The 19,737-nt window shown below is 40.5% G+C and overlaps 1 protein-coding gene across 1 annotated transcript; it reads left to right on the plus strand.

The window, feature by feature from the left end:
* The first annotated feature begins 762 nt into the window (after positions 1-762).
* LOC117267161 (TLE family member 5-like) lies at positions 763-11,921 on the plus strand. The gene is made up of 7 exons (XM_033642870.2): positions 763-1,120; positions 6,031-6,128; positions 9,012-9,075; positions 9,578-9,622; positions 9,718-9,780; positions 9,948-10,022; positions 11,595-11,921. Exons 1-7 carry the CDS (start codon positions 1,094-1,096, stop codon positions 11,832-11,834), a joined length of 612 nt encoding a protein of 203 aa, XP_033498761.1. The 5' UTR covers positions 763-1,093; the 3' UTR covers positions 11,835-11,921.
* The last annotated feature ends 7,816 nt before the right edge of the window (positions 11,922-19,737 follow it).

A 19,737-nucleotide genomic window follows, 5' to 3' on the forward strand; every position in this document is an offset into this window, starting at 1 on the left:
CAAGGTAAGACAACACGTTTACATGTCGTTTTCTATATGTTCTCTGACATTTATCCTAACGATATGAGGTGGTCTTTGTGGAAAAAAGCTTGTTTAGTGGACTAACTTTGCACTTGAAGTATGCCCGTTCACTTACGTTTTAACAGGTCTGACGCTACTATGCGCCCCGGCTGTATCTAGGCTAACGGCTAACATGCTAACTATTATTTTTATGTCACTAGTCACTTTAAGGCGATAGGAGACAGGTTGAAATAAACTGAAATTTCCCTTTAAGCAGTGCTCCGGCACTCTGAAATAGAGCAGACACAGTGTATCTTGGTAGTTTTTTCATGATTTCTCTGGAATGATTGCTCCAAAAAGCATCAATCAGATTTGTTGTGACCCATAAGACCCTCCCTCAGAGACAAAGCCAGTAATCAAACTGGTGTGTGCAAGTATTAAGCCAGCAAGGTGAACTTGCTTTAATGTGTCCAAAATACAGCGAGTATGTCACCCCTTTAGTTAATCCAGAACTCTAGTGGTGCAAATTCCTTTACTAAATAGCAATTAATCAACTAACTAAAAGCACTGATGCACAGTGAATCAGGTAATCTAACCCCCCCTGTGTCAGACAGTGGCTGGGGGCCCCAGAGGTCTGTGCTCCGGCCCTGCAGGCTGCTGTGCTGAGGTTCAGTTCAGCTCTGTGTCACACGGGGCGCCCGCTCCTCCGCTGGTCGGTTTGTTTTCCGGGTGATGCTGCTCTTCTCTTCAAAGCAGAGGAAAGTCGGGGGCTCATGTGTCAACATCCAGGGTTTCCCCGGGGAGGTGTAACGTTAACGTTATTCCAAAAAAACCTGATGTCCCTTTGAAGACCCTTTTATTCTTGTTAGCCCGCTCATCCTCGGAGGCAGCGGTTTACCCGACAGCAAAGACCAGAGGACGATCTTCGGCTCCCGCTGCTTTGACGTTAGCTAACGTTATTTTAAACGATGACAGAGTACAAAGTGCGAATAGCGTCTCCAATCATTTAATAATATCTGGAGACCTGTTAGCTTAGCCAGCTAGCCCGGTGATTCGACTAGACCAAGGGAACACGGCGACACACACTGCTGACATGATGTTTCCTCAATCCAGGCACTCGGTAAGTTTGCTAGTTCAACTTGTCCCAGCAGCAAACTAAGCAAGTGAAGCGAGCTGAGCTAACGGCTAGCTAGCAACCGACAGCTGATACTAGCTGTGCTGGCTGCAGGTAGCTGTCAGCCTCACAATGCCAGACCTCTCCACAGCTCCTCAACACATTTGTACCGTCATAGTGCAGGACAGACTTTAGATATGGAGTTTAAATTAATATAAATACCAACTATAACACTTAAAGTCTTATATTTGGCTGCAAACACAGTCTGCCGTTAGCTAGCTGTTAGTCAAAACAGCTAATTTAACTATATGGTTTAGACTGTGAGTAAGTTAGCATGATGTTTGTTAGCTTACTTCAGTGTTTCTACTGTCAACAAACCAAGTAGCATTAATATAAGGGCACAGCAAATGCAGTTATATACAATTTCTGGCTTTGACAAAACAATTGGGACAAAGATTTGAAATTATTTAATTAAAATGGCCTGTATTGGGCTGAAAGAGCATTGCAAAGGTTGAAAATTGAAGCAAAGTTTGGCAAATAACTGCTTTACAAGGCCCCAAAAAGCTGCAGATGAATCATGCAATATGATTATTATAACAATCTAGAAGTCATGTCTAACTAATGCCAAACTAAATGCATTATTGTAGTCTGTCAACAGCCACCAAGAGAAGAAAAGGAGCCTTACAGAGGATGTATAAGTCAGGAAAGAGGTGCACACAAAATACATTTAGTCTGTGAGTAAGTTAGCATGATGTTCTGAGTTTGTTAGCTTAATATAGTGTTTCTACTGTCAACAAACCAAGTCGCATTGATATAAGGGCTCAGCAAATGTAGTTATATAAAACCCTTTTGCTGTGAGAAAACAATTTGGACACCCTGTGGAAAAAGATTTGAAATTATTTAATTATAATGACCTGTACGGCTGCAAATATTGGGCTGAAACAGCGATGCAGTGTTAGACAAATAACTGCTTTACAAGGCCCTAAAAAGCTTCAGGTAAATCAAGCTATATGGTTATTATCATTATCTAGAAGTCATGACCAACTGATGTCAAACTGAATGCATCAAGTAGTCTCTGTCAACGCCCATTAAGTAATAAAAAAGGAGCCTTTCATAGCTGAAGCACCACTGGAAACACAATGGTGGATCAAGTTACAGCAGTTTGCATGCTAATCAGTATTATTTTTTGGTAAAAATATGCAGAGGTGAAATGTTTCAGGCTGAAACTTAAGATTATTATCATCTATCCATTAGGTGATTGATCATTTGGTCTGTAAAATGGTAGAAACTAGTGAAAAAGGCCTATCACACTTACCTAAAGACCAAGGAGACATTTTCAAAAGTCTTATATCCGGCTGCAAACACAGTCTGCAGTTAGCTAGCTGTTAGTCAAAACAGCTAATTCAACTTTATGGTTTAGTCTGTGAGTAAGTTAGCATGATGTTCTTAGTTTGTTAGCTTAATATAGTGTTTTTACTGTCAACAAACCAAGTCGCATTGATATAATGGCACAACAAATGTAGTTATATGCTACCTATGGCTTTGACAAAACTATTTGGACACCCTGTGGAAAAAGATTTGAAATTATTTAATTGAAATGACCTCCTGAAACAGCATTGCAGAGGTTGAAAATTAATGCAAAGTCAGACAAATACCTGCTTTACAAGGCCCCAAAAAGCTGCAGGTAAATCATGCTGTATGATCAGTATAACAGTCTAGAAGTCATGACTAATGCCAAACTAAATGCATTAAGTAGTTTCTGTCAGCAACCAACAGAACAACAAAAATATCTAAAATTAGAAACACTTATCTATTGATGAATTTAAGGGCATCATAAAGAATGTTGTGACAGATGTGTTTTTTTCTTGAGAGGCCACTATGTTTGAATAGTTGTTGTTGTACTGTGGATTTTTGTATTATATGTTGTATTTGTTGCTACCTTGGCCGGGTCTCTCTTGTAAAAGAGAGTTTCAATCTCAATGGGACTTCCTGGTTAAATAAAGGTTAAATAAATAAAATATAAACAAGAAAAGGAGCCTTTCCAAGGTTACATACATCAGGAAGGAGGTGCACAGGTGCACACAAATACTTACTGACCAAGGCCTTAACTGAAGCACCACTGGAAACACTCCCAACAGTAGTGGGTCAAGTTACAGCAGTTTGCATGCTAATCGGTGTTATTTTTTTGGTAAAAATGTGCAGAGGTGAAATGATTCAGGCTCTGATTAATCATTTGGTCTGTAAAATGTCAGAAAATAGTGAAAAAGGCCTGTCACACAAGTAGAAATCTTCAGTATCCACTATCCAGTTCAGTTATATTAAACAACGAAGAGCAATAAATCCTCACATTTAAAAAGCTGAAACCAGAGTGTGTTCATCATTTTTGCTCAAACAAAAAAGGATTTGACATTAACTGTAGCCCAATGGCCCGTGGCCACAAAAAGTTACTGTGTGGCCACCAAATTTAGGGGCTTGGTGGCTTAATAATATTAGTGTCTCTTCCTGAATATGCCATATGCTTATAAAGATTTTTAAAATTCTGTTAATGTTCTTCATTCATTGAAGTGTAACATGTAAGGAAGGCTGTGAAGCTGCATTAAATTGCTTTTTCTGTAGGCTATATTTTGAATAAACGAATCAATGAATGACTTAATTTTGAGCAAAAAATTGTCAACAACTATCCCAAACTAATGTACAACCATTGACATAGATAAATAAACTACAGTCTTATATATGAAATATACAGACCCCATCTCAAACGACCCCAGATAATTAGATAAACCAGCCCATCAGTATAAGCTCTTCTTCGTCTGCATGCCTCCTAGATATACTGTGTCTGTACTTCTTTTAAAAGTGCCCTATAGTTGTTTTTTATAGATCGACCCCACACACTGAGATGCACATACTTTTCAAGGTTGTACAAACACAATGCTTTTTTTTTAGATTTAGTTTTCCTCTCAAATTATATCCCTCCCTGTCACAATTCTTTTTAAAATTGTTTTAATATTGCCCAGAAGTAGATTATTTCCTTATATTTTTACACAGGTTCACATTTGGGCCATTAAAAATGTATTTTGGCAACCCAGTTTCGGTGCTTAGTAGTCCGTGAGGCCAGAAATATACCAAAAATATTAGCATCTATCTCTGCAAAGACTAAGATTATTATTCGGTTATCAAAATAGTTGCTAATTTTCTGTCAATGGATTATTGCAGTTGTAGTAACGATTATTTGCTTTGTGTCATTTTTCAAGCAAAAATAGTTAAAACTCACTGGTTACAGCTTTTCAAATGTGCATATATGCTGGTTTTCTTTGTCTTTCATGATGGTAAACTGAGTGTCTTTTGGTTTTGGACTGTTGGTGGGTAACAACAGTCAGTTTCAGTGTGTCATACGGTGCTCTGAGACTCCGTGATGGGAATGTCTCACTTTGTTTTCTGACTATTCTCTGACACTTTATCAACCAAATGATTAATTAAAGAAACAAGCAACAGATTAATCTATAAAGAAAGTAACTGTGTGCAGCCCTGTTCTTATTTTATTACTTGTTACATATAATATTAGAATTTCATGACCAACTAAAGCCCAAAACCCCAACATGAAACAATGAACACCCAGAGCAGGAAATGACCCTTGCAAACCACAGTTGAGAAAAGTGCTGCACTGCACGCACAAAATAACACAGACCATTAACTGAAGCACCGCCGCAAATACTCACATTGTGGTGTCTCATGGTCATATAAGGTTGCAGATGAAGTTTATGTTAAAAAAAAAACAAACAGACACATGTATATACTTGTTGGTTAGTTTCAACATGTGACAGCTGTTCCTGTTTCTGAGGCAAGCATGATCTTCCTAAAGAGAGACATGCATGCTCTCCAAACATGCATGTATTTCTGCAGAGCTGTGACTGACAGTTATTTTTATTATTGACCAATCTGTTCATTATTTATTAACATATCATAAAAAATCTTTTAGTCTAGAAAATGTCAAATAACTTGCTCAGGCTGACCAACATTTAGAAACACAAAGATATATATTCTGAAATTTTGAGGAGCAGGAAAAGGTGAATATTTATTATTTTAATTATTTGTTATTTTAATTATTTGTTATTTTAATTATCCATTAAGCCAATTGATTAATTGTTTAGTATCACAAATGTTACAGTATAGTTTTGGCACTACACTAGTGCACTGTGTATTTCGGATGCAGGGTTTTGACATGTGTAACCGGGTGACTCCATCCTCTCTGTTCAGCCCTGTAATCCCGCCTGAAACCTCTCGCCCTTGTGCCACTTATTTAGAGAGTAATGAGGTTTAGGGAACTGGATAAACCCTGGATTAAAGCTTTGGATTGATGGTTTAAGTGTAGTCAATACATAACCAGACTTCTAACGCAGCCTCTAAATACTTCTCACATATGGTCAACCTGCTTTAATCTCGCCTCCTTTAAACACATTTCCTCAATCACCACGCTGCGCGGTCCTGAAACAGCCCCGTGGGTTTCTAAAGACAGATGTTGCGTATCAATTTGTCAACAAATTAAACACAGCATCTCGTTCTGTATCTCAATTTATACTGTACGCCCGCACTCCCCGCACTCCCCGCACGCCCCGTTTAGGCTGACCTTCATTTTAGCTATCCTCTCAAAGGGTTAATCTCAGAGGTCAACTGCTGTCTCTAAACAAACCCAAACACACACACTTTCAGCAGCAGGACACAGACATATACACCAGTGGAACCAGTATCTGAAAAGGGCATTCTCAATTCCTTTATTGCTAGACTGGTTGGGGAATGTGTAAGCATCCAGAGTCTGGTTTCACACTGAGGGCCTCGACCTGGATGCAGGGGCCTTTGTGGATGTAATTTAGGCCCCTATGTGACTTTATAAGAATCGATCATGTTGTTCTGTTCTCCAGGCGTCCTCTCAGTCCAGTCAACCTCTCAAGTTCACCACTTCTGACTCCTGTGACCGCATCAAGGATGAGTTCCAGTTCCTCCAAGCACAGTACCACAGGTATGCGGTTAACACAGCCATGCACACACTTAATATTATTTCAGTCTGAAACATTGTCCCAAGGTTTATTATTATGACAAATGCAACTGACGTTAGTGGAATATCTCTTTGCAAGGCAGCTTTCTGCCTATTAAAAAATACATCTTATATTGAGTTCATAGTGAGTTCATTTAGCTTCTTCCTCATTTTGTGGGAGTGTGACACTTGGCATATCAGCTGTCTCAACATAGATGTGTCTTTGGAATTGTCTGTCTAAAGCCGCTACGTATAGGAAAATACTGGTTGTTGTTACTGGCTTTTAAAGTCTAGTTCAGACCAAAGATTTGCAAAGAGATGAGTTGAAACAGGAAACTACTTGCAACGTGCCATTCTGCAACGTTCTAAAAACCTGCCGGTTCACACCAGTGCAACTAGAGGAGATGGTGTATCATCTCTTTGCAACAACTCTCTGTTCTGCTGTTCTGCTTTGCAGCTTTTCAGGCTCATTTTGTGGCTGAATATAATTTGTAGCCTCTTAAAATATGAATGAGGATAGTGATGATAGTTGCATTTGTATTAGTGATGAAATGGCGACAAACCTAAAGCATCAGATGGACTGTATTCATGATAAATACGCCACAATAATATAAATAACCAGTGCCAATTAATCAGTCAATGAGAGTGTGTGTGTAAGGGGCCATAAGCACATACACCAAGCAGCAGCAGCAAACCCATCATCCGACACCGGCACACGTGAGGACAGCAACAGAGGGCTCAGCAGCGACGGAGCACCTGCTGCAGAAAGCAAACACTCCGTCTGTGGTCTTTTTATCTTGACCAGCAGACTTCCCTACAAGCAGGTGACACCATCACCCAGCTTGAGTCGAGCTTAGAGTGGCCAGTTCACACCACTGGATCTCTCTACAATGTTCTAAAACTGTTTTGTCTTATTGCGAATCTTTGGTCTGAACTGGGCTTTAAAATATTGTTGCATCCTAGCCCTTCTTAATCTAGTCAATAGAATTCATTAGAGTCAAAGTTCATTTGCTGGCATTAGGATGCTCAGTGTAGTGTAATCAAAACCAAATATACATAATTTTCCTCTTACTTGTGGTGTTATTTGTGAGTTGTTGAAGATAGCGGCTGTAGAGATGTCTGCCTTCTCTCCATTATAATGGAACCAGATGGCACTCAGCTTGTGGTTCTTAAAGTGCCAAAAAATACATTTGAAAAACTCAAATAAATCATGATGTGGTTACTCAAGATAATCCACAGGCCTTGTTGTGAGCAGTTTCATGTAGGAACTATTTTCTTTCTACTAAATTGCACCCACCAATTGTATCACTATGCAGAAGGAAGCATGCATCTACTGTTAGCTCACCTTGCATTACTGAGTTAGGTAACGTTGAAGCGCAGCAGAGCAGAGTCCTGTACGGGTCCAGTTTTCAAGATCCGCCCTGACCCGGCGACGTACAAACCCGCCCCCGAACCGCAAACCCGCGCAGCAGGCCAATTAGTACCGCAACCCGGTCCGACCCGTTGAAACACGACCCGCAGCCCGACCCGTAACCTGGATTTAAAGTAATCATTTTGGGTCATATTGGCTGAATATTGAACAGCATATCGCCACAGTTAAGGTGCCAGTAAGTGAACAACGACCTGAATGAAGCAGCTCTCACAATAAAAACCTGACTTCAGCTCCATCATCAACCCTCTGTGTTCTTCTCCCATACGAGTGTAAAAGCACTCGTTTGTTACGTTTAATGCTTTTAAACTTTTAATCTATGTAAAGGAACTTTACATGTGTAATAATAGACTTACTTTCTGTCCAGAGCGACGTTCAGCAGTTACGGGCCGTCACGTGTTTTTAGAATCCATCGAGGAGAGAAGTAATCCATCAGGGAAACACTTCAGAAACATTATAAAGTCATAGTAGTACGTTTTATCCACTTATTTCTCAAATACCTAAATAATTATTTACTGTTTTGGAAGAGGCGCTTGTTAGACGGTGGCAGCCATGTTGATTCTGTCGTCCAATCACAAATTGTGTTATTAGATGGTGAAACGCGTGTAAACAGCTGAACCAGTGACCGTTGCGAAATAGCGGTGGCGATCCTCAGAGAGTAAATAATGACCAAGGTAGTTATCAGTAGTTTACCGAACTAATGACTGATGTGTTTATCTAAAACCCGCGATCCGACCCGCATGTTATTTTTTCCACCCAGATCCGAACCCAGGAAAAAATGTTTTTTTAAAAACCACCTGCAAATCAGCTGTTTTTGCAGGTACCCGACCCAGTGCAGGACTCTGCAGCAGAGGAGGACATCATTAACTTTTACATCTCGCACTGTCACATGAAGTAACCACTCGTCTATGAGTAGATGCACACTTCCTTCTGTGTGGTGATGCAGTTGGCAGGTGTAGTTCCATAGACAAAAAATAGTTCCTATATGAAACTGCTCACAACAAGGTCTGTGGATTATCTTGAGTAACTGGGTCATGATTTCTGTAAAGAGACATTGCTGTTGAAGTTTTCAAATGTATTGGCATTTTTTTGATGCTTTGAGAACCACAGGCCAAGTACCATTTAGTTACATTATATTGGAGAGAAGGCAGACATCTGTATAGCCGATATTTGCAGCACTCGGCAACTCACACCAAAACAGTCTGATGATGAATAACACTGCATGCATTAAACTAATAGTTAGACACTGTGGGGAATACACTCCTTTGCCGTCTGTGCTAAGAGGTAGATGGTGAGATGATATCACTCAGGGTCAGCAAGTGATCATCTTAGTATAAAGATTATAAAATTCCCAAAATGTCTAACTATTCTTTCACTGACAACATGCACGTTTGCCGACAAACCAACTTCTATTAAATATTAATATTCTTTCTTCCTAGTTTGAAGTTGGAGTGTGACAAACTGGCTTCTGAAAAGTCAGAGATGCAGCGTCACTATATCATGGTAAGTGTCGCATTCAGTCTCGTCAGTTCGATGTGGCTGTTTGTCTTCATCTGATCTCCTCTAATATACCAACCAAAGTCACTTAGCGTTGCAGTGTGAACACAGAAATTCCAGTGCACACCAGGAATGTCTAGATTCTCTCCGTTTGTTAATTTAGTCGCACATAATCTCAGATTGCGTTTTACATAGTGGCTTCCTTGAGTTCACACATCACATGATCAGACATGTCCCTTTAAAGCTTCTCTAATAGCCAGTGATCAATTACAGATAGATTTCTCAGTACATAATCTACACACAGTATTTATGTTCACAAATTACAAAGTGTATTCTTATCTAAACTTAAATGTGTATGCTTTTTTTCTGGTGTTGTGTACTGCACACAGAAGTTTTCTTAGTTTTTTGTGTAGGTGTAAAAAATGTGCCACAAGTTTACATCTTCGGTTTATGTGTGTGTGTGTGTGTGTGTGTGTATGTGTCTTTTTCGCCCTTTTTGTTTTTGCAGTACTATGAAATGTCCTATGGGCTGAACATTGAAATGCACAAACAGGTAATTATCGTCTCCTACAATGAGTCCTTCGTGTAGTAGCTCATATTTGTTAGTTTGCTCATCTGACCTTTTTTTCCCGCCTTTTTTCTCCTCAGGCTGAAATAGTGAAGAGACTGAATGGCATCTGTGCTCAGGTGCTGCCTTACCTGTCACAAGAGGTGATGACACTCACGTGTTCATTCATAAATATGTTCAATCTCAACCTGAGACTATAAATAAATAGCAATATAAATACGTAATCTCATCACTTGTCCTCTCTTTGCTTAAGATTCCCAGCCATGCTTAGGCATTACATGTAAAGCTGACCGTGTGTTATCTGTTTCAGCATCAACAACAAGTCATGGGCGCCATAGAGAGAGCCAAGCAAGTCACGCCCCCTGAGATGAACTCCATTATACGGGTGAGCTTTATAAAAGACTTAAGCGGATGTAGATGATAGACGAATCATGTCTCTTGCAGAGCATGAACTGAAACTAAATCGAACCATTACAACATAAACCTTGTCCATTTTTCAAGGCAGCAGGCTGCAGTGACTCTTCATGTACTGAGTGGATTTTTTTTGGTCATTTCTGATGTAGGCAGTTTTCTGGAGAGGGAAAAAACAAACAGAATTTGAAAAATTTGAAAAAAAGTTACCTCTCGGACCACTTGAATTACAGTACGCTCAAAGATTATTATCGCAAATTTGCTCAGTGACGCCAAAATAAAACTGCCTAACCCAACTTTAACAGTGTGTGAAGGGTGTTATAATAACATGGCAACTTATCAGTTTATAATGAGAAACAAATCTTGTTTTGATGAGTTAATTTCTGTGTAATAGGATACTGATGTAGTGAAACAAAGTGAATTTGATGATATATTCTAACACAAGTTTCTTGTTCAAACAGAATCGTTTAGTATTTGCTGTTATCCGGTAGTTTAATATATAGTAATAGTGAGGAAAATGCTATGACCTGGAAAATACCTAGTTATAATGTGAAATGGGTCGTGATAAAATGAGAAACTTTATAAATAAGCTCCATAAATAAATTGTACTGACTGAACTAGCAAGCTAGGTAGTTTTGACTCGGTAGCTCCAGCATGTTTGTGGTGGCTAGCAGGGTTTTCCCAGCCTATCTAAGACAAAGGCGGGCTGCCTGGGTGATTTTGTCCTCCGCCTTGGTTAAGGCGTGTGTGTGTGTGTGTGTGTGTGCATGGGGGGCGTTCAGATGTAGCGTCTTTTGTGCACACAAACCTATTACTTTCAATGTAGACATCACAACCCAAAGTGACGCTGTAGCGCCACGCATTCGGTGGGACGCGCTTGTTTTTTCGTCCGGCGTCCAGCCGCTTCTCCCTCCAGTGTTGTGTCAGATTCCGGTTCCACCTTGGGCTGTGTCTCTCCTACTGTTTCCCACGGAGCTCTGCCCTGTTTGAAAGGCGAAGGAAGCCTGTATTTGGAAAGACGTCACCTCCGAGATGTAGAATGTGTATCATAGAAGAGAACATTTCAGGATTGCTGACTTGTATCATCAGAACAGACATGTCCTGTGATTTTCAGCCTCCTTTCATATTTAATAGAGGGGGGACAATACCTGACAGTAATATTCTCAGCTGTCAGGATTTACCTGCTGTAAAGGGTAAGTATAATCATAGAAGGCTGAAAATCACAGGACATGTCTGTTCTGATTATACAAGTCAGCAGTGTAAAGCTCAAGCATGTGGGGGCCTCCTTTTATATTTAATAGAGGGGGGAACGTATCTAAAAGCACAGCTGTCAAGATGTTATTGTGTAGCTCGCTAGTTGCAGTAGTTCACCAACTAACCCTGCAAGTAGTCATTACTTCAAGACATTTCAAGCAATGAAATGGAGAATATTAATGTTAACATAAATATGCACTAAATGTGAGAACATTGTGCCGCATGATTAGCCACAAATTTAAACATGCAAATGAGAAGTTCTGACTTCTGTCCACCATTCGTGTGTTTTCAGCAACAGCTCCAGGTGCAACACCTGTCCCAGCTCCAGGGCCTGGCCCTGCCTGTGACCCCGCTGCCCCTGGGCCTCACCCCTCCCACCCTGCCCGCCGTCTCCTCCAGCTCCGGCCTGCTGTCCCTCTCCTCCATCCTGGCCAACTACTCCCACGGCCAGGCCCAGGCGGTGAAGGAGGACAAGGCCCGGGAAGCTGCAGAGAGAGCGCCCAGAGGAGAGGACGGGGACAAGTCAGACTAGTGCAGACACAGCGAGGAGGTTTGGAGGGGGGCGTTGTAGGGGGGGGAAGTGGCTAATAAAAAATATTTTAAAAAAAAAAAAAAAAAAGGAAAGGTAAAACTGTAACTGTAAATGGAGGTTGATGTAAGTCTGGCTGCCTGTCTGCTGAGTGTTGATGTAGAAGAGTAACTGCAGGGATGAGGACACGCAGAGAGGACAGATTTGTGGATGTGCAGAGAACGAAACTGCTGAATGGCTGAGAGTGAGAGTTAAATGTTCTTATTATTTAGTGGTAATAGACTCAGTTCAGGCTTCTAGACTTTAAATAGATGCTTTTTTAGTGTAAGCCACTGTTGTTAGGCTTAACCGAGATAAATGTTTTCCCCTTTGGAGTGAGCGCTGAGGATGAAAGCTAACAGCAGTGTCCCTTACACAGATCTGCCTCTCACTGGTTTATACTTCTTAATTCTTTTTTGTTATCGGATCTGTTTCCAGTGTTTTTTGTCCACGTCCTCTTCGGTCCCTCAGATTGTGTCTTACTGGCCCGTCTGCCAGTCACAGTGAGCAGTTTAACAACATCTCAGTCCCCTTTAACTCCTGTCCTTTCACTCATAACGTACAGCAGCTCCATCATTTTGTTTTCCAAAATAAAAATGTGGAGCTGTTTGGAGAGTTTATTTATGTACTTGGAGCCAAATTAAATCTTAGTCTGATGTTAAATAGGATGTTTTTAAAGGGACAGTTCACTTGTCAGGTGCATTCAGACCCTTCGAACATAAACCACCTGCTTTTTTTGTTTGCATATTCATAAGACCAACCACTGGATGCATTACCCTAGCTGTGTACCTCAGTCCCGAATAAATGGGATTTTATTCCATTAAAAACTATTGTTTGTACAAATGGTAGTATGCCCATCTTGGCGGATTAATTTGTCTTTCATAGGCCTAGCTGCTGCTGCTACTGCTGCTGCTGCTACGCACGCTACATGGCACGGACCATGACTCGTCTTTAAACGACAAGAATTTAAGCTCTGAAAAAAAAAATTGACTTTATTTTGACACGTTTTCATGATAGGCTAATTAGACATTCAAAATGTGTCTGCATGTGTTCGAGTGAATGTGATCGGAAAGAAGAAAACATTTGTTTAATTTAACTTTTTTTTTCTTAAAGCACCTTTTGTATTTTCCTCGCACCACCACCACCCCGCCCTCTGTTCCTGCCCCCTCCCTCGTTCTGGTCCACTCTTTAACTGACCAAGACAAACTTGAACAGGATCTAAACTTCAGAACCAGACGGTCGTAAAAGACAAACTAGTACTGTATTTCTGTAAGTTAGAAAAGCACTTCAGTTCATATACTGAGACTGTATCAAGCACCTGTCTTTTCCTGTCTTGTTTAACTTGTGTGTGATTGTCAGGGGAAGATCTTCCCCCCTCTTTTTTTTGTTTTCGCATTGTTTTAATGAAGAATGTGTCTGGGGTGAGTTGCTAAAGCTCTGTAAGCAAGCGTTCCCTTAGAAAACAGCATATTAAAATGAGAGTCTCACGGTCAGAATTTGTCCTGGTGACCAAATTATTGTGTCCTGTTGCAAAAAAGTCAACCATTTTCCCAATTCCATACTACATGCTTATTCTATATAGTATATGCTATCTACTTAGCTTGATACTGCTCAAACCTAATTGAGGGATTTTGCTCCACTTTCAGAGTGAATATAGCCTGTAATGACACTTGACTCCTATTTTGTGTTCTGTAGATGGTGATATAGAGGTCCGTAAAAAGGCTAGTGTGAACATAGTCAAACACTTGTATGTAGTATGGATTTAAAATCCACTGGAGGCATCCGGGTGCTTCATCAGAAGTGCATCAAAAATCTCCCTCCACACTTGTCAGATGGTGTAAATGGATCAGCTGCAACTGACCAGTTTTTTTAACGTTTTAAAGTCGTCAATCCATCCTTCAAACCCATTTAATGCAAATTGGCTTGGTGTGTGTGTAGGTGACAAAGTAGTCCTTCTTTCACTTTTTCATGTGGACAAACAAGGTCAGCATGACGATGATGGCTGTCTGAAACGTGTAGTGCTGCAGTCCCCATGTTTAAGTGATTATCACCATAGCTCAAGCAAACGCTGTCGTCCCTCTCTATGATGTCGGCAAATCATCACACTTTTAAAGTCTGGCTGCTTGAAACAGCTACAATTTTGCCCTCTTACATGGTCGAATGACACGCCATACAGACTAAATATTTTTAGGGTAACCTTCAGGGGTCAACAGTAATGATTGCCTGATTGCCCGATGCAAGTAAAATGCCACGTCAGGCTGGTAAATCTAGCAGCTCTCTTGCCCTGTCAGGAAAGTGTTAAAAAGAACATTTGCAATTTGGCAAAGGGAAAAGACAATGTTTGAGAGTTGGAGGGCAAGCGAGCGTTTCAGATATCCTGGAAACAGTTCATTTGGATGGTGTTAGAGGATGTGGCCGAAACTCCAACTGTATATTGTGCAGTTTGTGTAAGAGCAAGGTGGATATAACGGAGTCATTTTTCATGAGTTACCTTTAGTCTTTGTTATTATTTGATAATCTCTAATTAATCACTTTTATAGGGGCAAGTAAAAATTGACTTTGGGCAAGTAGATTCCTGACTCAATTACCTACCGGGCAAGAGAACAAAACCCTGACCTTATGCTGTGTTCACACTACAAGGGACAAAGCAACAGCGTGACCACCTTGAAACGCCGTCAAAGTGTTGCTCAGGCCCCTTATTGACTTAGTTATGTCATCACGGGCTTCTGCATGTCTCTTACTTGCAACACGCCACCTGGACTGAAAGTTGTCTATAGTTTGTATTCGGCCACGCCCCATTGCAAACTTTTGTGCACCACAATACACAGAAAACTAGCACAGCGTCAGCTAACTTAGCAAAATAACGCAGTACCACGTTTAGAAACACAAACACAGGATTGGTTGATGCTTCACGGCATCATTGAAGCGCTGATAAAGTTGTATAGGTATAGCTGTGGCTGGAGCAGCTATGTGACCTGCCCACTAGCTACATGACTCGCCCACTGTACCTACACATCAGTCCACGATTACCCTCCTTTGCTCCTTGGTCCGGAGTTGGAAGCCTTGAAGAAAATCCTAAGTTAGCATTCATATAGCCGTTGCGTTGGTGGGTTTGTCTTTTAGATTCTAAACCTAACCCTTGTAGAAGTAGCAGGGGCAATTTGTAGGAGCGTGTCGTGTACGCTACATAAAAAATGTGTCTGAATCTATACATGTCTCAGAAGTTGAGCGTAGCTTAACTTTGATTTGTAGTGCATCATGCACGTCACCTAACGACAGCGTTAGTTTTGTGGTATGCGCAAACAGTCGAGTGTGCGGACAAAAAAAGGAGCTGGGGGAAAAAAATGGTAGATGGTGAAATTCGTCCAGGAACCTCTCAGAAATTTATTTTAGGAAAACATGTTGATGTTCACTTTAATTTGCAGTGGCTTCCTAAAGTTGCAGTTTAATTGACCTCTAATGGAGCGGGTGTCAAGTATACTAAATACTAAATGCATCGCAGTATGTTTTTGCAGTTAGTATGTATTGTAGAAATGGGACTCAGCTGAGGTGTATGGTTGATATTTGAAGCAGCAGAGGGCAGCAGCGCTCTCTCATTGATCATTACTATGAAGCAACGTTCACAAGACTGACGTCCTCCCTGTGTCTGAGGAGGTCCAGGTTGGTCTGCTGTGCTCACCTTACTGTCACTGCTGTTCTCTTCTCGTCTTCATTTCCTGACTGAGGGACGAGCGTCTGTCCACTGCAGCAGGTGTTAGCTGTATCTCCCCTGTAATGTGAGTGCTGTCCAGAGCTTTGACAACCCACCTTTTAGCGTCTGAGCACGTCCGAGATCGGAGCTTACCTTTTCCTCTGTATTTTAATTTGAAAGGCACTTACGTTGTGGCTCAGTGCTCTTTTTTTGTTTTGTTTTTTTCTTCTTCCTGTCTGTGCTAGTGTTTGGGAGCTGATGATTTTCCCTCCCTGGAGATTTGACCTTAATGTATGGAGTGCGAGAACAGATCAGTGAGTCATCGGCACTCTTTATGCTGACGTCAGTCTCTGTTAGAAAACCTCCTTTGGCAAAACTCAGACATATGAATGGTATGTGTGTTTGTTTTTGCTGTGAAGGGCCAATTTGTATACATATGAATATATCAATATACATATTTTTTAAAGCATTTTTGTATGTTTCAAAGCTGCTTTTTAACGTGTGTGTATCATGGAAGACTTTGGTGTTGTGTGTGTGCATTACAAGCCTACAGTTAAAGAGAGGCACAATGTTGTATACCATGTCGTTTTTTCCTGTTTTCTCTCTCTCCCATTCTTTCAGTAGGCAGTAACACTTAACATTGTTTTCTAGGTTTGTAAATGTTTTATCTTTTTTTGTGCAAACAAAAAAAAGAACAGTTTAATGTGTTTATGAACACAGTCTCATTTTAAGATACCTGGGGCAAAAAAAGAAAAAAAAAATACAAAGATGTAAACAAGCAACTGTGTACTCTAATGAGAATGAATCAACCTTTTAGCAGTAAGGAAGCTTCTCTGGTGCCTTACAAATAAAAGACGTGATTGAGAGTGGCTACTTGTCTTTGGTTGGTGACTGAAGGAATCTGAAGGACAAAAAGGCAACATTACAGGGGCAACAAATCACTGACTCACTGAAGCTTAGAGTCATGAGATGTAGCTTTCAGGAGCCTGATAAAAAACGATTAGTTTGATAGTCAACGCCTCTGCGGCTTGACAGAACAATTTATGGTGTCAGCTTGGGTTGACTCAGATACAAGTTAGCGTTTTGAGGGATGAATCCCTGTAACAGGAACACGGAGAGTCACAGGGTAATTAAAAATTCCCTTTAGATTAGTAACATCTCAGCGGATGAGTCAGGAGCAAACCATCTTGACAGATTTCAGGACAGCATTTTTGCTTTAAAGATGGGAATCTCAAGGCACGTCACGACTGCATTCAGATTCAGGAGTGCTACGATGCGATTGTAAAACCATTATCAAGGCATCTTGATGCATCAAAACCTTTGATTTCTATAAAGGTGATGAAAACTTGTTAACATTTTGTGCATAAAAAAACAACTCTGCCTTCTGAATCGCATAAATTTTAGATCAGTGGTTCCCAGCTGGTCCAGTCACAGGGTCCAGATTTCTCCTTAGTCATTGGTTCAAGGTCCACACAGTTTAATTTATTCAGCGTCATGTGTGTGTTTTGCCATGTTGTCAAGCTAGTTTCCTGTCTCTGTTAAGTAACAGTCCATTACTCACTCTACAGCAGGAAACGGCACTTCAAAATAAAAACTTGGCAACACTTTACTTGAAGGTATCTACATAAGAGTGACATGACACTGTCATAACTATGACATGACAAGTTGACATTAAATTTGTTTAGGATGTCCTTATAATGACAACTTGACATTAACCAGGATGACATTACCAGAAGATGTCTTTGTCATAACACCTTGACATGAACCAGAAATGCACCTCTTTTTGTGTTTATGACAAGTTGACATAATGATTATTATTGTTATGACAAAGACATTTTCTGGTAATGTCATCCTGGTTAATGTCAAGTTGTCATAATAAGGACATCCCAAACAAATGTAATGTCAACTTGTCATTACAAAACCCAAATGACACTCAATGACAGCAGTCATAAACATTTATGACATGTACATAATGTTCATGACAGGTTCATGGCCGTGTCATGTCATAGTTATGACCGTGTCATGTCACTCTTATGTAGATACCTTCTAGTAAAGTGTTACAGAAAACTCTGTGGCAGAGATGTACTTTACTTTAAAAAGACTGTTTTTTATGAACTTGACACATTTACAAGTCACTTGTGGACCTGTGACCCACTCTTCGACCATGACCCACCAGTTGGGAATGACTGATTTAGATTTCACTTTCAGTACGTACTGCAGCTACCCTTACAGAGTGCGTGCTGTTGCATGAAGTTTATTTTGTCTTAACGTTGCGTCTTGAACTTTGACCCTCTTGCTCATATGTCTTGCAGTTAGTAAAGTTTGTATGTGATTTGGAATACAGCAGATCTTAAACTTATCATTTAATGTTACCTTGGAGGTACAACAAAATGGAATTCGCCAAGCTCGCCAGAGACAGAGGTCAACCCACAGAACTCTATTGTTGTAACTTTGCAGTGTATGTGGTTCTAACTTTTAAGTTATGACTGCATACATTGTAGATTCCATCAAACTGTTATATTCATGACAGTAAATTTACAAATGCATTCCTTTTTTTCAGTGTCCTTGTAACACTGAGTAACCCCCAGGACAGAAAGTCCTGATTAAATGGAAACAGCCCAACCAATAGTGGATTTTTATGACCGATACGGATATCATACATTTAAAAATTTTGATAACATATTGGCCAGTATTCGTGTTTTTAAAAAACAAAAAGCGGATGTATTCAAGTGGTATTATTGTTGGTGCCTCTGTCGCAAGACTACTGGATCACTTTTTCTCCGAGCCTCAGAGCCTAGCAACTACCAAAGTTTACACTGTAGACCGGATGATCTACTGGGGATAGTAACTTACATAAATAGTCTTTGGTAAGTGGGGTTAGCTACTCATAGCTGCTGGGGAAGCCACTACAGGCAGCATGATGAAGCAGTGGTTAGCATTGTCGTTTCACAGCAAGAGGGTTCCTGGTTCAAGCCCAGGGGTGGGGGAGCCCTTCTGTGCCAAGTCTGCATGTTCTCCCCGTGTCATTGTGGGTTTCCTCTGGGTACTCCAGCTTCCTCCCACAGTCCAAAGACATGCAGGTGAGGTTAATTGGTGACTCTGAATTTGCCGTAGGTGTGAATTTGAGTGTTGTGAATGATTGTCTGTCTCTATGTGTCAGCTATGTGATAATCTGCTGACCTGTCCAGGATGTAGCCAACCTCTCGCTCAGTGTCAGCTGGGATAGGCTTCGTCCCCCGGGACCCCAAACAGGGTAAGCGGTTACGGAAAATGGATGAACCTCTTCCTGTTTTGGCTGCACACACTTTCTTTGTGCTGTATATGGAGCCCTCATTTTCGTGGGAGATCATACATGTTTGTAGGAAACTAAACGGCGATGGTGAGTGCCACAAATTCAATCCAGTTCATCTTGACTTTTTTTACAGTGACAATGGTTCAGGGCAATTTATTAGCAGGATTTATGTATTAATGATTTAATATTATGTACACAAATCAAGAGAGAGGTGGAAATCTGACCTAGATATTACTTAAGATGAAGATTTATGGTCTGGCTTATGTGAAAACAGTTTGTTTGCCACTGTAAAACCCAGATTTAGATTAGTCAACTACAATTTTCTCCATCAACTGTACCTAACCCCTCAAAAGTTACACCTGTATAATCCTACAGTTTCCGATATACAGTACAGGCCAAAAGTTTGGACACACCTTCTCATTCAATGCGTTTTCTTTATTTTCATGACTATTTACATTGTAGATTCTCACTGAAGGCATCAAAACTATGAATGAACACATGTGGAGTTATGTACTTAACAAAAAAAGGTGAAATAACTGAAAACATGTTTTATATTCTAGTTTCTTCAAAATAGCCACCCTTTGCTCTGATTACTGCTTTGCACGCTCTTGGCATTCTCTCGATGAGCTTCAAGAGGTAGTCATCTGAAATGGTTTCCACTTCACAGGTGTGCCTTATCAGGGTTAATTAGTGGAATTTCTTGCTTTATCAATGGGGTTGGGACCATCAGTTGTGTTGTGCAGAAGTCAGGTTAATACACAGCCGACAGCCCTATTGGACAACTGTTAAAATTCATATTATGGCAAGAACCAATCAGCTAACTAAAGAAAAACCAGTGGCCATCATTACTTTAAGAAATGAAGGTCAGTCAGTCCGGAAAATTG

This window comes from Epinephelus lanceolatus, chromosome 15 (genome assembly GCF_041903045.1).
Source record: "Epinephelus lanceolatus isolate andai-2023 chromosome 15, ASM4190304v1, whole genome shotgun sequence".
NCBI lineage: Eukaryota > Metazoa > Chordata > Actinopteri > Perciformes > Serranidae > Epinephelus > Epinephelus lanceolatus.